This window comes from Solea solea, chromosome 9 (assembly GCF_958295425.1).
Source record: "Solea solea chromosome 9, fSolSol10.1, whole genome shotgun sequence".
NCBI lineage: Eukaryota > Metazoa > Chordata > Actinopteri > Pleuronectiformes > Soleidae > Solea > Solea solea.
Window position 1 is genome coordinate 13,342,967 of NC_081142.1, and position 21,172 is coordinate 13,364,138.

At 39.2% G+C, this 21,172-nt stretch overlaps 2 protein-coding genes across 4 annotated transcripts; both read left to right on the forward strand.

The window, feature by feature from the left end:
- The first annotated feature begins 155 nt into the window (after window positions 1-155).
- Window positions 156-5,731, forward strand: alpi.2 (alkaline phosphatase, intestinal, tandem duplicate 2). Its single transcript, XM_058637984.1, has 11 exons — window positions 156-365; window positions 887-1,003; window positions 1,791-1,906; window positions 2,704-2,878; window positions 3,436-3,608; window positions 3,857-3,982; window positions 4,064-4,133; window positions 4,243-4,377; window positions 4,685-4,876; window positions 4,977-5,093; window positions 5,371-5,731. The coding sequence occupies exons 1-11, from the start codon at window positions 278-280 to the stop codon at window positions 5,643-5,645; spliced, it is 1,584 nt and encodes a 527-aa protein (XP_058493967.1). The 5' UTR covers window positions 156-277; the 3' UTR covers window positions 5,646-5,731.
- A 760-nt stretch (window positions 5,732-6,491) lies between these two features.
- ankle1 (ankyrin repeat and LEM domain containing 1) lies at window positions 6,492-18,221 on the forward strand. Of its 3 annotated transcripts, XR_009241304.1 has the most exons (10): window positions 6,492-7,589; window positions 8,612-8,764; window positions 8,946-9,051; window positions 9,267-9,384; window positions 9,701-12,175; window positions 12,248-12,410; window positions 12,956-13,118; window positions 13,208-13,340; window positions 14,766-14,883; window positions 15,605-15,971. XR_009241304.1 is itself a non-coding variant. In XM_058637978.1 (9 exons), the coding sequence occupies exons 1-9, from the start codon at window positions 7,513-7,515 to the stop codon at window positions 16,870-16,872; spliced, it is 3,555 nt and encodes a 1,184-aa protein (XP_058493961.1). In that variant the 5' UTR covers window positions 6,492-7,512; the 3' UTR covers window positions 16,873-18,221. The 3 variants fall into 3 exon arrangements, 2 of the variants coding, with proteins under 2 accessions (XP_058493961.1, XP_058493962.1); XM_058637978.1 differs by lacking the exons at window positions 14,766-14,883; window positions 15,605-15,971 and adding an exon at window positions 16,706-18,221; XM_058637979.1 differs by lacking the exon at window positions 15,605-15,971 and having other exon boundaries at window positions 14,766-15,446.
- Window positions 18,222-21,172: the final 2,951 nt, after the last annotated feature.

The window sequence follows — 21,172 nt, forward strand, 5'->3', positions numbered from 1 at the left end:
GAGGCTACTTAGAAGTGATCAACACAAACACAGATAATGGATAAATTACATCGCAGTTAAAATGAATGATTAATCACTCATGTACACATAAACCATGTGCCACCTCACGTAAAGACGGGCGTGTAATGTGTGTGTGTGCGGGTTCAGTGCGACTTATTGCTCTCGTCATGGTCGTGTGCCCTTTGCTCCTTGCATGCAGCTATAAAAGGGATGTTGGTGTGTGGACGAGAACTTTTGTATTCAGTTTACTTTTTTGAATTTACATATAGACAGTAACATGGCTCAGACACATAAGCAGGCGCATGAGCCTCTTTTTATTGGATTATTAATTTTCATTTCTTTGCAGCAGATTCTGTGTGTTTCAGGTAAGAGTCTGTTATACATTATTGATGTCATGATCTTAACGCAAACTTGGATTTCACACTTGAATTATCTCAGGACCATGACAACAGAAACTTATACTGTATTAACTTTTATTTTAAGTAATAAAAGAGTTAAATGCTAAAGTGCATCAGTTGCCTGTTTTTTTCTTTTTAAAGTATTGATTGAAAAGTAAATTGATTAAGGAAGCTTTACTTGGATGGACTAAGATGTACATTGTTAGATAGTTGCATGTAAATACCGTTAAAATATTATAGTTTACACGACAAGCACATATTATAGACACTGTTATATGTGTTATGAATGTCATGGCGAGGTCACATCTTCAGTGGTTCTGTTTGTAAAACCTTGTTGTTTTTGTCATTATGATTTTTGACAATTGCTTAGTAAAATAAAATGAAAACAATGGATGATTTGTGTGAATTGACTGAGTGAATATATGCAAATAGCCAACTAACAATTGTGGCTGTCAGTGTCATGTCATATATCTTTTTCTTGCGTACAGATGAAGAGCTCCATGCCAGTTACTGGAACAACAAAGGGAGTCAGGCTCTTCACGCTGCCCTGAATGTTCAACCTAATCTCTATCAAGCCAAGAACCTCATCCTCTTCCTGGGGGACGGTGAGTCTGAGAAACTGATATTTATTTGAACTATGGGTCACTTGCTGCTTTTCGTCCACTTTGTTTGTTCAGATGAGAGGAAGCTTGAACTCGTGAGTCCCACCATCATGATGGTGGTTGAGTATGAGTCTGCATTTATGAACTATGTGGCCTTAAAAAGGTTTCTGGGTAAAAGAAGACTGATGGATGACTGGTTACCAGAATATACAAGTGACCTGAAGTTATGATTAATGTCCGATTTAAACCATTTTGAAGTTGTATCACAAACATGTAAAGAGAACTTTCTCCACAATAGCTTTGACAAATTATCTTAGATCATTTGATAAAGACGTTAAACAAGATTAGCTTCCTCGCAACTCCCAGTTCTTCAAAAATAATAAAGTAATTGCTGCTCTGTACTTCCTCCTATCAAGACCAATATTTGACTAATACTCCGTAAACCTGCTGATAGTGGCTATTTATGATTTTATGTTGTTTTATTAATAGAGATTAAAAATGACCACGGCTGGTTTGCATGTAGTTCTCTGTGAATATTTAAGGTACAGAAGTATATTTAATGTTTCCTGAAATGAAATGAAATATAATACATCATCAGGTTTTAGAGAAAAAAAACCCATCTAGAATCTGAAAGTATTTGCTTTACATATTGTCACATTTGTGAGTGAAAATATCTTGGCTGTCTTTCACCAACCTTTAAACTAATATTAGCCGAGTGAGCACAATGGCAACTCTGTGTCTCCCTGGTTGGTTTGATCTAACACTCAGGTGTGCTTCCACCTGCTTCCAGGTATGGGAATACCAACATTGACTGCTGCGCGGATCCTCAAAGGCCAGTTAGCAGGGAAATCAGGGGAGGAGACCAGTCTAGTCATGGATACCTTTCCTCACCTGGCGCTGTCAAAGGTCAGCCAACAACACACCAACACATTCACAACTTCACTGGAATGTGTTTAAACTATTACAATAAGGACATCCCACACGCAATCTTTTGAATTTTCTTTTAAATTATATACATACTCAGAAGTCCTAGCTAACTTTAGCACTATCATTCTGTTCTTTCCAACGACACCTTTACCTAGAGCTGCAACTAACCATTGTTTTTATAATTGATTAATCTGTCGATTATTTTAGTTTTAGATTAGTTTGGTCCATAAAATGTCAGAAAACGTTAAAAAATGTTGATCAGTGTTTGTCAAGCCTGGAAATGATTCACTTTTAATGATTTCTTTGTTATATGGAGCAAAGGAACAAAGACAATATTCACATTTAAGAAGCTGCAGTGATCAGAAGTCCTTTTTTAATAATGAAAATGATCAAAACAGTTGACGATTAATTTATGAATCGATTAATAATCGATTAATCGAGTAATTGTTTCAGCTCCACCTTTAACCCAACATAATGTGTATTATTACGCAGGAAAAATGACTACCCTTGACTTCATTCTTTGCAAAATAGTTAATAGAAAATATTGATTGCTGTGAGGTGTGTTGTTTAGAAATAAGACCCTTCAGACAACTTGCATTTTCATAAACACAAAACAATATATCATGGCATTGAGTCTATCTTGGACCTAAATGTCAGTGAACTCTAAAAGGCAGCATGAATAAATGTGAACAGCACACATTTCAGAATGTACTGGATAAGAAACTCATAATTACAATCTGCTCAAACTGTGAATTTGTGTGATTTGGTCCCTGCAGACATACAATGTTGACCAGCAGATGCCAGACAGCGCAGGCACAGCCACAGCATACTTATGTGGTGTGAAGGCCAACTATGGCACTCTGGGTGTCACTGCTGCCGTACCAAGGGGCAACTGTAGCGCCATTATCGGGAATGAGGTCCAATCTGTTCTGCATCGTGCCAAGAAAGCAGGTAGTTTATGTCATTCTTCACAAAGCTTTGCTTTATTGTGGCTTTAAGGTGTGTGTTCCTGCATGTAAGGACGTTGTCACTAACAAACGGTGTCTTTTTTTCACAATATTTATAGTAATTTAAAGTCACTATCAAACAAACCCCCCAACAGTGTAGTATAAAATGATTTGCAGTATGGGAACTTGGTTCCTTTCTAAATACAAAATGAATGTCTTACAGCTGTGGAGCAGTAGGTAGAACAGGTCTTCTAACCAAAAGGTAAGAGTTCTGATTCCTGGCTGCTCCAGTCTATAAGCCAATGTGTCCCTGGGCAAGAGTTTTAACCCCTAATTGGTCCTGGTGGCTGTGCTTGGAGCATTTGAGCCATGTGTAAAAAGCACAGCATATATAGTAGACTATATAACGGTGGTACAAAGTACTTTGAGTGATCATCAAGACTAGAAAAGCACGAGAAAATCACCAGACCACTCGTCATTTATTCTTTAGGGGGAACTCGAGTCGAACTGACTTTATTATGACCATATTGCTCTTTTTTTTTTCCCTTGTCTGTTTTTAAGGAAAATCTGTCGGAATTGTCACAACAACCCGAGTGCAGCACGCCTCACCAGCAGGAAACTATGCTCACTCTGCTGATCGAGATTGGTATGCTGACTCTGACCTCCCCACCGAGGCCGTCCAAAATGGATGCCGGGACATTGCGTATCAGATGCTCCACAACACAGAGATTAATGTAAGCATTAATAACGGGGTATTGCTGTGGCAAAACAAGTCTGAAACAACGCATTGCATTGGGTTTGAAAGTACTTTGCTAAATAAATCCCTCAATCTGTAAGATCTTAGATAAAAGTGTTCACTCACCTCTACCGTAAAGGCCAATATAAGAGTAAAGTGGCTGCACCACTGGAATAAAGGATCAACTATAAACATAAAATGTAGATAGTTTAGTTCAAATAATTGTCTCCGTGTGTTTTGAACCAGGTCCTTCTTGGTGGAGGTCGTCAGTACATGTTTCCCACAGACATGCAAGACCCAGAGTATCCAAAAACTGGAGGAGACCGAACAGATGGAAAAAATCTTGTTGTGGAGTGGATTAAAAACAAAAAGGTAAAAATCAGATTGCACTGGTGAGCTCTTCATACTCAGTATAAATACATGTTATATAAATATTTTCTTTTTCCTTTGCAGAATGTTAAATATGTTTGGAACAAAGCTGATTTTGATGCCGTCAACCCTGCAACAACTGATTTCTTGATGGGTAAGAAGTATCCGTGTACATACAGTTTTTCAATTGTGAGTAATGAGACAAGTAGTAACGCACATACTTGAAATGTATCATGAGGTCTGCGCTTTCTCTCTACGTTTAGGTCTGTTCGAGCCTAAAGACTGCCGCTATGAGTTGGAACGTAATCCCAACACGGACCCATCGCTCACTGAGATGGTGGAGAAAGCAATAAAGATTCTCAGCAAAAACCCCAAGGGATTTTACCTCTTTGTGGAAGATAAGTGTATTTGCTTTTGCTCTGCCTCTCTCGGGCATCACGAATTTCCACGTTAAAATTAAGGAGGCGGTTCACATTGGTTTGTCCTTCAAAATCATAAATGAATGACATAAAGGTGGGAAAAACATAAAGGTAGTTGCAATTGAAATACTGGAGATCATTGTTTTGGGATCAGAGTTGTGTCATCATCACACTATATTGTGATATAAAATAATACATGTGAGACATGGATAAGAATTAACATGGGAAAAATGACCGTATGTGTGTACACATGTTCATTTGTCAATGACTTTCTTTTGGACTATAAGGGGAAGAATTGACCATGGGCACCATGGAGGGCGCGCCAAGAGAGCTCTGTATGAGGCTGTTGAGTTTGATCGGTCAATTGGCCGAGCAGCTGAACTCACCAGTGAACTGGACACACTGACGGTGGTTAGTGCCGACCACTCCCATGTGTTTGCGTTTGGAGGACATTCTAAGAGAGGAAACCCTGTCCTGGGTAAAAAAAAGAGAAAACTTTGAACTATGATTAGGCTGAAAAAGTAAATGTCATCTGATGTGTTCCGTCTGTATCACAAACCTGTTTCTGTGATGTACAGGAGTGTCTCGCTCAAAAGCTGAGGATGGGAAGCGCTACACTACTGCCGTGTATGGAAATGGACCAGGATACCAGATTGTCAATGGAAGTCGCCCAGATGTGAATGAATCAATTTCATGTAAGCGTGCGCTGGTAATCATTCCAAAAATGACAGTGTAATAAAGCAGCTCCATCTTGTGGTAGAACAGAAAATCAACTGTGAAGGCACAAAAGGCACAAACAATAAGTGTTAAAATGTGTTTACACGATCCACTCAGGGTACAGATTTGTCTTATAAGGCTATTAAAAAGCAGTCTGTCCCTTCTTTGTACACACTCTCGGTTTGTTATTTGTCTGACGTATGAAAAGCTGAATGAAAGGCTAATCTACTCTTCTTTTGTCCCATTACACTTCAGCACACAACGATTACCGCCAGCAGGCGCCTGTCCCTCTCGATTCAGAGACCCATGGCATAGAGGATGTAGCCATCTTTGCCAAAGGGCCAATGTCACACCTCTTTCATGGGGTCCAGGAGCAGAGCTACATCGCCCATGCCATGGCTTTTGCTGCCTGTCTGGAGCCCTACGACAAATGCCAAATCCCCCCCCCACCAAACCATGCTGGAGCCATACACCCAAGCCTGCTGTTCCTCCTGATGAGCCTTCTTCCCCTCTCTCTCTTCTCTGTCTAAGGGTTAGGGATGGCAGAAATTGTGCTAACTCAGAATTAAAGCTGCATAGTTGCACTTCTTTGACATTGCAACAATTTTAAATAGTTTCAGCTTGTCTGGACTACCTTTTTGTACAAAAAAACGAAATATGCAAACATGTATATTCAGAGCCATGACTTTTAACACTATATTGACTTTATTTATATAAAACATGGTAGTTGTATTTTGAATGAAGCAGTGATTTATAATGATGTAAAGTGAAATATGATGTTTTGGTATGTCCTTTGCTCTGATATTGAAATACCACATTTAAACCGAGATGGTAGTTTATCCAAATATTTTCCTGAACAAATGACTGATGCTCTTCCATTGTACAGTTTCCTGAAAATTATATATTTAAATGTTGTTTTTATTAGCTTTTCAAGCTGTATACACAACCATGTCCCACATCATTTTTCACATAGCCAAAAAGCATATTGTACAAAGGGCACTATGAGTAACACTTGATTTTCTGCCACCATTCCTTCCTATAATGCTGTGTGTTGTTGAATCAAAAGGCCATCATTGTTTTCCTCAAATACAATTTCATACAAAACCAGAGAATGGATTCAGGGAGTGCACACCTCCTCCAATTCTGGACAGTGTCAAAACACTAACATTTTTTTCTATCAAGTTATACAGTAAGTAGATATATTAAATCATGTTTTTTCGAGGCAACAATGATACTGATGAAAGCTCCCCTGGGCATAACAACTGCTTCAAAAAAAAGAAAAAAAACTTAATGTGCATCCGAATCGCCACCATAATCTAAATATTTCATCCATAAGCCGTGACCTAAATCCTCAGAAAATCATTTTTTTATCTTTAATCTTATACTGCACACAAACAGACAGACAAACAGGAAGAGGCAGGCAAGATACAATGCACAAAGAACCCAGACCATACGGTTGGTGTAGTGGTTAAGACCCGGGTTTGTGACGTGGTTTGGAACAAGGGAGTCTACATGTTTCTTCCCACAGTCGAAAAACATGCAGATGTGGGGATTAGGCAAATTGGACACCTTAAATTGACTGGACGGTTGTTTGTCTCTATGTGACCCTGTAATAGACTGGAGACCTGTCCAGGGTGCACCCCACCTTTTGCCATATGCCCCCTGCTGCCCTCTTGTGGAGAATAAAGCGATAGACGATGGATGGATGGGTATACAGTATAACCGGATGGTCAATTTATTGTGGGATGTTTTCCTTAAAGTAGTGATACATTTAGTACAATGAATGCACCATCGCTCATTAATTCCCCAGAGACTGGAGCAAGACCCACAGGCACTTTTACAGAATCTGTTTTCAAGATTTATAACCTACAACACAAGCAGAACATTTAATTGTGATTAAATGTATCACACATATTTGAAATGGCTGGTTTAGAAATGGCAGAATGGGACCCCATAATAAACATGAGATACAGAGACAGACATACCACATTCAATTGGGCCTTTGCTTCAACGAGATTGGTGAAAATAATACGATTGTCCAATCAGAGACAACAGTAGGCGGGACATCCGGTGTAAGGGGGCGCGTTTGTGTTTGGAGGGAAGTTTAACACCGACAGACAAACAACGACAAACCACTGGGCGAATAAATGGATAAACAAGTGGTGAATGAAGTCTGTAAACAACTTCTGGGCAAACGTGACGAACTCTCAGTCATATTTTTGTTTTCGTTTAATAGGATGAATATGTAAAAGCGATGTGCAGTTGAGTTAACATGTCGGGGCATGTCCTCAGTCGCTACTAGCTCCGCTACCACAGAGTTTGCCGCAGTGCGTTGGATTCAGGCTGCGAGTTTATGCGGAAGATGCCGATACGCGATCATAAATAATTTAAAATCGAATGCTATTGATCATGGACCAAAAGAAGAAGACCCTGGAAAGTCAGCTCAGGAAAGCGGTGAACGATGGACAACCCAGGTGATGTTCTGTCTTTGTTTTGCTAAAATACGCCTCGTGTAGAATCGGGGTGGACAATTACCATCATTATTTACATTATTGTAGAGCCACTTGCTGTTAATAGTGTAACTATACCTCCAGTTGTGTATCAAATATGCCCAGTGCAGTGTTTAGTGTTTTACTAGTTGACTGGGAATAACACCACATTTCACTCTGCAGTACTTTTAACACCAAGTATCAACGCAGTGAAGTCAGCAAATAAGGCTTTAACTTGACTCTGATATTGATGCACAAATGTTGTCTGTTGTTCCACCACAACTACTGTCATATCAGTTCAGGATGTTAGTGCTGTTTTTTATGGTTAGAACGTTATTGTCATTGCACAAGTACCAAGCGATTAGGTAGCTGTCTTTGCAAGTGCAAGACTAAAAATGTATGGAATACAGCTGAACGATTTTAAATAGATAAATAAATGTGTAATTGGGATTTCTCATTTTCATTTCAATACCATATTTTAAATGATTACTGTGTGATATTTGAGTAGATCTGTAAGAAACAAAAGATGTTTTCTTCAGCCAGCACAATATTTAATCTAACATGGTAATTTGACACACATTTTGGCTTTAAGAAATACTGCGCCTCCTGCGATTTGAAAATTACAGTAGGTCATATTGCAATTTAGTTAAAATTTTAATTAATTGTTCAGCCCTAGTATGGAATATAAAAATACCTGCATATACTGAAAGCAATAGTACTGAGAAGGACCATATAACATGTGTAAATGAGTGTAAATATGGCTCTGCTATTTCTTTTTTTTTTGCCTGTTAAATTCACGTTCATAGTTCTTAAAGTATGATTGTATGTATTTAGTATAGTATAAAGACAATTATTAAGACAAAACCCATCACAACAGCATCCATATATGTTTATAAATTTGTTCAACAATAAAAGTAGACAATGAAAAAAAGAGTTCATTTATTTGAAACCGTTCTGTTGAAAATTGCACTGAAGGTATGTTGTAATATATCTCCTTTGCGTGGCAGATTAGTGCAGCTGCTTCTGTCACAAAGTGCATGTCCTGACCTGGTGGGCAGTAAAGGGGTGGCTGCCATGCACTTGGCCGTTGGAAAAGAGTCTGAGAAGAACACACGCTGCTTGAAAATGTTGCTGCAATCTGGAGCGGACCCTAATGTCAGGTATGGTTATAATAAACCTAATATTATGCAACAACCTTCTCTATTGTGTTCAATTTGTTAAAAAAGAGTTCAAATATGGCTGGGATAAAAACTGTTGAAGTTCTTTGTCACTTGGCCGTTAATGATCCCTAAGCTGCTGTAATGTTTTTATAAGTTATGTACTTACTTGTGTTTCATACAGGTCATCAGATGGCCTGACTCCTCTCCACATTGCTGCTTTGTGGGGATGTTTTCAAAATCTGAAGATGCTCTTGATGAATGGAGGTGATCCAAACATTAAGGATAATGTAAGATTTCACACAAGGAAAGTGAATGGACCAAGGTTCAAGGCTGGAAAACCAATTTCAGTCAAACTGACTTTGCACATAAACACATTGCATTAACCAGTCAAATCAGTCATTAGTGAAAATTTGATAATTGTTTATTAAAACATCGATAAGTAGAATGTCCGAATCTCTGAGTCAGTTTGGTTTATTGCTGTTTTTTTCCTTAATTAATGCAGGAAGGAAATACACCAGGGCATCTTGCTGAGCAACAGGAGAATAGAAAATGTGCCCTGCTCCTTCAGGAGTACCAGACCAGCTCAGCAGAGGAGGACGGATTCCCTCAATTCCAATATTGTATGACATGATATAACATAAGTCATTCATCCTTAAAAATCCTACTTGTGTGTAACTCTTACTTATTTATGTCTTGTTGATTGGCAACTGATTTTCTGAATCTGAATACAAAAAGTTTTTTGTATTCAGTATTGTTTTAATTCTTTATTGTTGTCTTTCCTACGTATGTCGTGATGTAATTAGACTAATCATCTGCTACACATTCCGTTGGTGTATAGACTATTTTTGAATTCCAGTTCTATTTTTTCCAGAATCTGCATGGCTTGTGATAATATATTTTATATCTTTTATTTATGTCTGTTTTTTCCCCCCACAGCTGTGTATTCGGACCAGTCAGACATGTCCAGCTATCCTGGTTCAGACTGCAGCTTCACTTCTCACTCATCTATCATCAGTGACTTTGGCGAAGCCCCATTAAGCAGCACAAGGCGCTCATCATTTTTAAACCCATATAACAGACTTTCTAATATGGAGACTAAGAGTCATCACAGCCAGGACTGGAACAATTCCTTTGCACACTGGGCAGCTGAAGGTCCCTCCATACTATCAAGTACTCGCATGTCTTGTGTGGGAACTGTAGCTCCAATGCCAATTCTTAAGGAGGATGATGTATTTATTGATGAAGATGTTTCCACACTTAAATCAAAAGAAAATACTGCTACAACTAACAGCAAAATGTCTCCATCCAGAAGAGACACTCTCCCAGCACTTCTCTCTAGGCGAGCAAGTCGCAAGAGTGTGAGTTTTAGGGATGTAGATGAATATTTCCCTGTTTTTAGTCCAAATTCTCCCAAAGAGCAGCCTGCTGGTGATGGCAGAGAGTGCCCTAGTTACTTATCCTTTGACCTTTCTGAATATTCTGACTTCCTTGACTCGGACCGCATGGCCACAGTTTTAAACAAGCAGGGTATTGACGTGACGTCACCAGATCACGTATACATTTTCTGCAGGGAGAGCAGCACAAGCACAGAAGAGGACATGGAGAAAACCGTCATCAATCATTGTGCTTTGGAAGAGAGTGATGATGAACAGCAGGGGGAAAATGTAAAAAATGTGCACGCAAATGTAACTGAAAAGCCAGCACATCCATGCGGGGGCAGCAGTAGCAGTGGGACCACTAGTAGTCATTATAGTAGCTGTGAGAGTGACCATTACACCAGTGCTTTGGATGTTTCCTTGCATCCCAGACGGGCTTTACTTCCTGAAGCAGAGGACGTTTCTGCTGACTCTGAATCTGAAGCTGAATCTGGCAAAAAGACTTCTACACATTCTGATTCTGTGTGGCAAGATGGGAATCTTCCACACGTTAAACTCCAGATGGATTCAGAGCATGAAATGTTAGCACATTTACCAGGAATCCTTGGTGAACTTAACTTGTGTGAGACAAAACATACAAAAAGTGATGCGTTTGCTTGCGATGGGCATGTGGCGGACAATACAAGCGAAGATGGTGTTGACAAGGTGGCTCCAAGGCTGACTAGAGACACCACATCTGATCAGGCAGCTGAGATATCAGAGGATGTAGCTAACCTCCCGTTCACACCCAGTCCTTTTGTAACTGGCAGGACTCGCTCGAGGTTGAGTCGCTGTTCGCTGAGAACAAGCAAAACACCAGAGAGCCTCTTCACTGCATCTTCTCTGTTTGAGGAGACCCTACCTACACCAGTTCGATCACACCGCCAGACACCTAGATATCAGAGCAGTGAAGAATATTACAGTTCACCACACATACCTTGTTTTGCACCAACCTATACAGGGCATAGCACAGGAGAAGACTCATTGCACGAGGAAAGCCAGGACACACAGTCCAGCACCCTCAAAGTGGGTTCAACTGTTAGCAGTAGCCAAGCGGACACTCTCATCCTCCCCAAGAGCATAAGCGACAGTGACACTGAATCACAGACTTTATCAGATACGTGTGTACTGGAGAAAAAACAGGACTCTTCACTTAATGCATATGAAAAAAACCTTGACGATATTATGCTTGCTATGCAGTGCCAAGATCAGAATCTTTCTGAAGGTGGGGATTTTATGACGAATGATCTGACAAGTACAGATGAGGCGACAACAAAAGGAAAGGTAAATGATAACCCTGTTGAGGATGGAGTAGCCAGTCTAAAAAATGAAGATGGCTGGCTCACCGAGGACTGGAGCACTCAGCCAGACTCTGTTTCCTCTTCATCCAGCTCCAGCTACTTTTCCCCTAGGAGGTCCAGGGAAGATTCTGACCCGCCGTGCACCCCTGGCACTGGATGCACCCCAAGGTATAGCATGAGCAGAGTGTCTAGTTGCCACAGGCCACAAAGCCTGGCTAACCTGTCTTACACCCCTGGGGGGCGTCCACTTATTCAAGATCTGGACGAACCAGTGGAGTACCTCTACACTGACACAACACATGGTCACAAGTTGATTGAGACCCACGTCCCACCAACAGCAAACACCTCACTCTCCTCCAGCATGAGCACGACCAGCAGTGAGGATACCATCCTTTATGACTGGCATTCCTTGCAGGCCAAAGTGGTGAGCAATGGAGGGAAGGAGAACCAGAAACCTCTGAGGGGGATGCAGAAAGAGAAAAATGGTGAGCGCGAGGATCATTTTTCGCCAAAGACTAAAGGGATGACTGACAAGGAGCTGAGACAGAGACTGCTAGAAATGGGCGAAAGTCCAGGACCCATCAGCAGCCGGACCAGGCCCACCTACCTACGAAGGCTATGTCGTCTGTTGCAGGAGTCAAACTCCCAATCACCTCATCACCAGAAACAATTAGACCAACCACAAACACCAACAGGTGACTTTTTAATTTTTTTTTTTATTTATTTGTATTTTATTTTTTATTCATTCATTTACCCTGTTGCTTTAGGTTATAATCCAGAATTGCGCCGGGCCCTGCACACGTTCAAGCTGCCTAGTTGTCAGGCAGACGAGCAGGATTTGTGTCTGCAGTTTGACCAAGCAGACCAAAATAGAAAGTGGAGAGAGGGCATCATCAAGTCAAGCTTCAACTACCTGCTGCTAGATCCAAGGTAGGTGTGCTGAGTTTTACTTTTTCCTTCTGTGCAAAGTTACTTTCTCCCCCCCAAAAAGACTATATTGACTTATCCATAATTTTGCCATTGTGTGTCCTCCTTTTTTTTAACCATAGAAATCGTTTCCACAATCCATTGTCTGTTATTAAAACATGTCATTATCAAAATCAAAATGAACTATTTGATTTAATATTAGTCTATCAAAACATTAGTTTTTTTTTTCTTCATACATAAGTCAGGTGAAAAGGATAATAAAAAAATTTAAAAATCATGCAAAATGTGCTCAAATTCTGTTTGATTTGTGTTGGCACCTCTTACACATTAATGACCATGTAAATGAAAGAATATTTAAAAAATCAAAGCAGCATTAGCATGAACTAGTGTTTCTTCACTGTTCACAAAATGAACGTTCATTTTCACATTGTATCTTTGGAACGTCTTAGATTAGTTTATAGATTTAACTGAGTTTGGACTATCATCGTGATTGTGAAACATGACTGAAAACATGAGAAAATTAATCTTTGTTTTTCCTCTTCCGCTAGAGTGACAAAAAACCTCCCTTTCCGTAGTCACACCATGACGCCGCAGGAGTGTTTCCAGACTTTTATCCATGCTATATTTTATGTGGGCAAAGGGAAACGCTCCCGTCCCTACAGCCATCTGTATGAGGCTTTAGAGTACCACAGAGGGGACAAGACCTCCAAGGTAGGGCAGCTTACACTGCTCAGTCTTGGTTAATTTAATTTAAAAAAGATATATATATAAATACATTTCTGACTCTTTTGCTGTGACAGAAACTGTGCCCCAAAGTGCAGCACATCCTTGAGGTATGGAATGCCGGACAGGGCGTCATCTCTCTGCATTGTTTCCAGAACGTCATCCCAGTGGAGGCATACACAAGAGAGGCCTGCATGGTGGAGGCCATTGGTGAGTACAAGGAGGATGAAGTTTATCAGCGGTTATCTCTTTAATTTGGCAAACAGTGATATTATGCACTCAAGAACTCCAGTTTCCTAGTCCTCAACTACTGTTTATTAAGCTCTTAAATAACCTTGTGATTATAAACTAATTATTTTTAATATATTTAAGATGTGCTGTAATGTCACGGACAAATGAGCTGCATGGGTGCAGGGATGTGATTGTAAGGGCTAACATGAAAGACTAGCTGGGGAGACAAAGTTGCCACATTTTGCCATTGAATTGGCCCTCGGGGGTAAATAAAGTTTTCTGTATCTGAATCTGAAAGTTATGGAGAGTTCACATAGATGGAAAAAACTAATTTATTAGGCTAATGTCAATGGTTTCTTGCATCTTTCTGCCTTAGCCTCTCCATTTGCAATCACACATGAGAAAACATCATGCAAATTATCACACGGTACACATTACAACTGACCAAACAAGGCATTTAACCACACAACACAAGATTAGATTTTTCATTTAGTTTAAAGATGGATTAATGCACAAAAGTGTGCTTAACCTGATTCTCTTAAGCAGGACCCAGAAACTATGGCGATATCATTCATAATGGACCACTCTCTGAAAACATACAGTAGCTGCCAAAAACAACAGAAGGAAAAACATATTTAAGCCACTCTAGCAATGGCTTTAGCAAAAGACCTGTCTAATAAAATCCATGCCAGCGTAGGCTTGTGATATCTTATTTATGTTTCTTGCCGTCAGGCAGCCTTTTCTGGAGCAGTTTAAACTGCTCTGCCCTCGCACCGAAGTCCATAGAGAAATTCTGCGATTTTTACATCGGGGTGTACAGGAGTCGTTAATTCACTGCTGCCTCTCTTGGTAATCAAATGTGTTATCTTGTGACTCCGGTGTTCAAATCCTGTCCATGGCTTTTACCTGAGAGACACAAACTTGCCAAAGACGAAGTTTAAAAACACTGATTTTCTCAGTGGACTTTGGTGCGAGTGAGGAATAAAGCGGAGATAAAGTGCTCAACATATTCTGAAGATATGTAGACTTTAGCAGGCATAGGATTTATTAGGTGAGCCTTTTGTTAAGTGTTCCCTTGTGTCTCTGCTGGCAGCTATTTTGTCAGTGAAAGCACGTGTCTGGATCCCAGGCTGTGTAATGAAAGCGTGGCATGCTTGTCCAATTAAGTGTTGATAATGTGTCAGTACCTCATACAACCACACTTTAAAAAAAAAAAACCCTATCCTTTTAAACTCCATGTAACACTCAAGTTCTTTTTAATGGCAGATATTTTCACGGATCACAGTAAGGGTCGACCGATATATCGGACAGTTGCGTTTTTTACTTGTATCGGCATCGGCCAATTCGCGGGTGCGTTCGCCGATCTATTGTGCATTTTATTTTTCGTCCTGCGCATTCACGCAGCCCTGTGTTGAGATGCTGGAGAGCACGTGAAGCGCATGCATTGCTCCTCCCTCCCTCCCTGGCAAGAGCAGCTGGGAGTTTTGGAAGCCGGCCAACAACTACTCCCCGTGAGAGAACGGTAAGTTTTCAACTTTCAATGTATTTTGTCTAACTTAGCTGTATTATTGCCTTACACTTTGAAAGTCTGTCTGTCTCTGTGTCACTCTGTGTTTCTTTCTCTCTGCCACTGAAATTAGCGGGTCGATACATGTGTTTTTTAAACTCTGGTCGATACTCTGCCCGTGCTATGGCTACAGAATACAACACATTTATCAGTATGCACATGAAAACAATTACCTATCACTAAGAGTTTATACAGCATCTAACATAAAATATAGTCCATACACTGCAACGGTGGTCAGTGTTTGTCCTCCTCTCTTCCCCACGGAATATAAGAAGCTCTTCTTTCTCGCTGTGACACGTTGATTGAGTTTGTGTCGCGACGCGGGTCCCACTACAGTCCGAAGCCGTTTTTTTGTGGGTTTAAACCATAGACTGTGTAAAAAGAAACGTGAGTTTTGGCCAGTGGGAAAAGGAAACTCAGAGCGGAGCAGAGGAGCCATCACAGTGCTGTGTGTGATCGCGTCTCTCTCTCTCTCTCTGTCTGTCTGTCTGTCTGTCTGTCTGTCTGTCTGTCTGTCTGTCTCTAGTGTGTTGTCTTTGCATATGACATAATAAAAATTTTTTTTTTTTCATGTAGAAAAAAAATCAAACAACTGTTTAATTTATAAATTAAACTCAAGATGTCAGCAATAGATGAAATAATACTGAATTTGTGTTCTTGTTTCTTCTTTTTAAAGAAATGGCTGAAAAGAAGGGCAACCCAGTGTGGCAAAAATTCACTTAGGCAACGCTAGGTGCAACATTTGTAATTCATTGGTGAGCATGGGGGCTGATACAGGACAGAAGAAAAACACTTTGAATATGTGGACTCATCTGAAGCGCCACCACATTGAGGCCTATACATTGTTTATTGTTATATCTTCAAATGTTCTCAGGAATTTGCACATTTCAGTGTTAAAATTGTTTATTGTTATATATTTTTACTTATTGTTACTTATTTCACTATTCATGTTTTATCTTATTTAATGATGACTATTGGTCAAATGTTTTTTGTATTACTTTGTATTATTTTGTGTCTTTTTTAGTCTTTCACTGTACAGCACTTTGGTCAGCTTATGCTGTGTGTAAATGTGCTTTATAAATTAAATTTACTTACTTTACTAATTTACTTACTTACTATTTAAATGTTCTACATTGTTTAACTGTTTTGTTAATAAATATTAAATTGTTTTGGTTTAATCGAGACTTATGTTACATTTGTTATCATTGTGTAATTTTTTTCATGTAAATGGAGGGAGAAAATGCAATATTGGCTTAAAAAAAACGGCAGCACGTATCGGACATCCACTAAGGCTGATGTCAAAAAAATCGGAATCGGCATCGGCCGTCTAAAAACCATATCGGTTGACCTCTAGGTCACAGTAGGAAAAACATGATAATTAAGTGACGATAATCGAAGTAAAGATAGCTGAGTTCCTCAGTTCCAGGCTGCCTCACTGTCACACTTTCCTGACTTAACTGAACTGAACTGTACCATTGTCAATATTATTAGCAAAATGTATGCTTTTCCAACTTAAACATTTCAAGGCCATGAGACGACCTGTGTTTGTGTTATGTATAAATGTACATTTCAAATATGATGTAATCTCATAAATACACAAGACGACTTATTTCTAAACCATTCAAAGTACATTTTGATTGACTGTTGTTTGAGTTTGAGTCCAAGTTTTTGACAATTCCAAGACATTGCTGTTCTATTTCCCCGAGGAGTCTCTGACTGTTGCTCATTGTGTTGAACCAGCCAGTCAGTCAGTAATTTGAATTCTTTAACTTCCCAGGTTTGAAGATGCTCACTAATCAGAAGCGAGGTGATTTTTATGGCGTGGTGTCAAATTGGCAGACAAAGCGGAAACAGGAGCTGGGTGTCCATCTGCTCTACAGAGCCATGCAGATATTCCTGGCTGAGGGTGAGAGACAGCTCAGGCCAGCAGACATCAGACAGTAGTGACCCCTACTGGAGAGGGCTGTGAACTGCAGTAAAAGACAATGCATAAAGGGGGGGAGCCACAAGTCACTCACTGGAAATCTTCTGGTGATTTACTCCTGTTAAGTCCGTCACTGAAGATTGTGTTTACATTTAAAAATGTCTACTGATTCCACCTTTTTTCGATATGTATTCAAATCAATTCTGCCTGATTTTCTTTTGTGTGCATTATTTTTTTGTATGTTCGATTGTCGCTTTATTTCCTTCATGCATTACCCGAGGGAAACAACAATGTTTGATAATTAACTAATGAAAAAGTTCAGGTGGAACTCGTGTCAAATGTCAAAACAAATAAGCACTACAGTTAATTTGCAGAATCATGTAATTATGTTTTCAGATTGTTTCGCCGTCTTCAACTATCTTATGAAAAATATTCATGTCAGCAGGTGCTGCTATATAAACGATTCAAAACACAATTTTAATTATTTTGGCAGGTAGAATGATATTAGCAGAGGAAGCCTGATACCTTATCACATTACTTTCCTGTTCTTAAGAAGATCTGGAGAATTGATCAGTAGTCAATAATTGATACCTTGCTATGTTTCATGAAGGAATTGGCAGCAGAGTGTAGAGGAAGTTGAGAAGTTTGTTTTAAATACGTTAAATACTATGTTTCCGTGGCTTAGTTTTGTTGTGCTCAAATGTTTTTTGCAGAAAAGCTGATGGTGTTGGAGCCTCCGATAGTAATTGCTGTTTTGTTTATTGTGTACGATGTCATAATAATCAGGTTTATGTAGAAGACGGACGCTTGAGTTTGTAGGTAGACTCTATCAGCACAAGTTAGCAGAACAGAACTATCGTTTGTGATATTTTACGTGTGGTGATCCATGTAAAATATCAGGGCCTAGTCTGTATTTTAGTGACTATTTCAAATGAACATAATAGTTATAAAAATGTTTTCCCACTGCCATGTTCTAATTATAAATGTTAAGAGTGATGTGCTTCAAAACCGTTAATCATCACACTCTCGTTAATACTTCACCAATCTGGAAGCTGCACAGTCTTTATCTCTCGCTAAAGGCTTTATGAATCATGATCTAAAATGTGTATTTTATAAAAATTCTATTTTTTTTACATCATCAGTCCCCTGGTGGGCGCAACAACATTAACATTTAATTATGAAATACATGTACTGCATGCAAATAATTCCCTCTGTTAATTTAGCTAGTTTTGATACCATGTTTTCATAGTTAAAAATGTGTCTGAAATGTTTTGTTTGAATATCAAAGCACGTCTATCATTGTAGGTTGATGATGCATGGAAGCCAATATGTGTTATGTTTTAAAAGAAATACAGAAAACAAACTTGAACTTGACAAATTGTTGGTATATTTTATATTGTCTGTGATATTGATGTCCCTCTAGTGGACATGGGGTGTCACTACCTCTCTGTCGGTCAGTCAGTACTCGGCACCACCGGGTTTGTTGTGTGTGTGTGTTGATAAGAACATGCTTATATTTGCTTCGTATGAGTTTATTTTTCTTTTGAAAAGATTCTCATCTCGTCTTCAGTTATCACTACGGCTCATTTAGCCTCATAGATCTACAGCTTCTTGGCATTGGTTAACCAGCAGTTTTCAATGTTATTTTAATTTTATTGTAATTTGTCTCACAGTGATGAAATGACCTGTAAGCTTATAGTTGAAACACACACACACACATGCATAGCAGGGATTGAAGTACAAAATTACTTTACTGGCATTACAAAATCTTTTTAACTGCGAAATTTGTTTTTTAATTTAGCTTGAGCTTATTAAGCGCGATAAACAGATATTGAAATTTACTCCAGGAATCTTGTCCTTACATAGAAACTAAGTTATACTGTATTTGTGAATTTTTTTTAAATTTAAATTCACATTATCAAAGCTATGTTTAAATATTATATAAATAATATTTGTGAACTAGCTTTTAGGCCAGTATTTATAGAAATGTTAATAAATATTTATCAGCAGATCAAACACTAATGCATTTTTGGCAGTAAAAGGAGATTAAGGATTAAAGATGTAGCCAATAATATAATAATAATAATAAAATTCAGTAGTTATACTGAATGTTTGCCACATTAATAGATGCATCAGATCGGCTCTTATCTGCAGGAATAAGCTACTGCTGAGCGTGTTTGATTTAAAGTCAATCGCTTTTACATCTCCCAAAGCAAAGGGGAACAATCTGAACTAGTGACAATTTAACAAATGACCGTGTACAGTATCAAGAAGACACAGGGAATTGTGTAATAGTTCTTTAATGTTTTGTCAGACAGAAAAACATGAAACATCAGTGCAAACAAATAATGAATTTTAATACACATTATGCAAAAATCCCACATTTTTACATCTAAGTGATTTACTGTTAATATGTAGTATCATTTTAATATATTTTCAAGAAAGGTTTATTTTTTATTTTTTATTTTGAATCACATCTGTTCACATTACCACATCCTTACAGATTTTGTTGCATCTACTTACAAACTAAATTCTCCATTAATCCTTAGGTGCAATACATTCTAGGTAGTTTTCTTTAAAGGACATTGATCTTGCGTCCGAGTTTATCTCACATCGTCTTCCTTCCTTCCCTGCTGAACCACCCCCACACCAGCCACTGTGATCAAGATGCAATCTGAACTGCTTCTAAATTCACCGGCAGAGAAATAAATAATGCCATCATCAGCACATCGTGACGCTATTCCTTCTGACAGTTGGATGAAATCTGGGACACAGTTGCATTCATCGTTCAGTGAGCTCTTCCACACAGTTAAACCCACCGACAGCAATGAATGTTGATTGTGACCTTTGCTGTGGTCTGGAAGCTGGAAGTGTTTTTTGTTGTTGTTGTTGCTTGTGTAAGAGGGACACTTTGATCTTCCTGCGATTGTTCAAAGAGTCCCTGGCCATATCTGTGCGCAGGTCTCTGCCCGTGTTTGACTTCTTTTTCAAGATGCAGAGTTGACTTAGCTCCGCCTCAGGGTACAATCAACGGTCGATGGTTTTGTCAAGTTAGCTCAAACTCACCGACAGCGTTGAATGTTCACTGGGATGAGCACGGACCCGATGGAAACGGGTAGACGAAGGCTTGTAATTAGCTCCCTCTGCAGTAAATCCTCATTTCCTTTTACTGACGAAGGACATTATGAAAGGTACACTTTAATCTTTTTTCATCTTTTTTTTTTGCCATATCGGATTTCTGCTAAAAAAAAAAAAACCCTCAATACTCTTTTATTATTTGACTTTTCTAACGTTAAAAATATATGCACACGCCCTGCCTTGCTACACCTAACATGTTTTCCCTGTGCTTTCAACCCTCGTAAAAAGAAGCAGCATTGGCTGTGAGCGCTGTCTCTTCTTTAATCCCCGCGATGGTGAAATGAGATGCTGTGTACGTGTGATTAACTTCCAGGACACATGGTAATTATGACGCCAAAGACCGGTGTACATGTCGGTGCATGGGAACACATTTTCTTTCACAGCAAGCGTCATCTAGAGGAGAGAAGTCATCTTGAAACTCATGACTCATTTGTGGCTTTTAGTAAACACAGCACCTGGGTGGAGGTTTCAGCCAGTCACCATGTGCACAGTAGTGCAGCCTCTAGAGAGCCACGAGCTTGGAGCGCTTCATGCAAGGTGGAGGATGAGGAAGAAGATAGGTATGAAACTGACGACTTACCCAGATCAATAGTGCCTCATATTTTCGCTATGATGTGTCACGGGCTGAAGATTACGTGTTGTTGTTTTTTTCTCTTGTGGTATTACCAGTAAAGAAACTGTCCACCATCTTGCATGAGAGATTTCATTGCACAGTGCTTAATCACTGTTGCTCATCGACAGAAAAGGAGCAGAGTGTGCGAAGCACAATAATCTAATACCACAAGGCTTCAGTGTGAAAATTAATCTGTGGCAGTGAGTCAAGATGTAGTTGGGTGATTAATACGGTGTTGGGACACTTTTACCGTACAGGACGTGAAGTGACAATAATCATGTGGTGTATATACTTTTATACCCTGGAAGCTTCATTTAAATAACACTGTGACTAATCTTTACGATGAAGCAAGAACACTTTCAAGAAGCAAAAACTTAAGAATTTAAAAGTTTTCGTCCACATGCCCGACAGCAAAAGAGTGCTGCTTCTCTTCAGATCACAAGATCTACTTTGTCATTTCCTGTGTCTCATAAAAAGGGGAGACACTGTAAGCTTGTAAATTGTGAGCAAACGCAAAAAAAAAATAAAAAAATAAAACCTAACTTAAAATAGTTTGCTAACTGCTGACA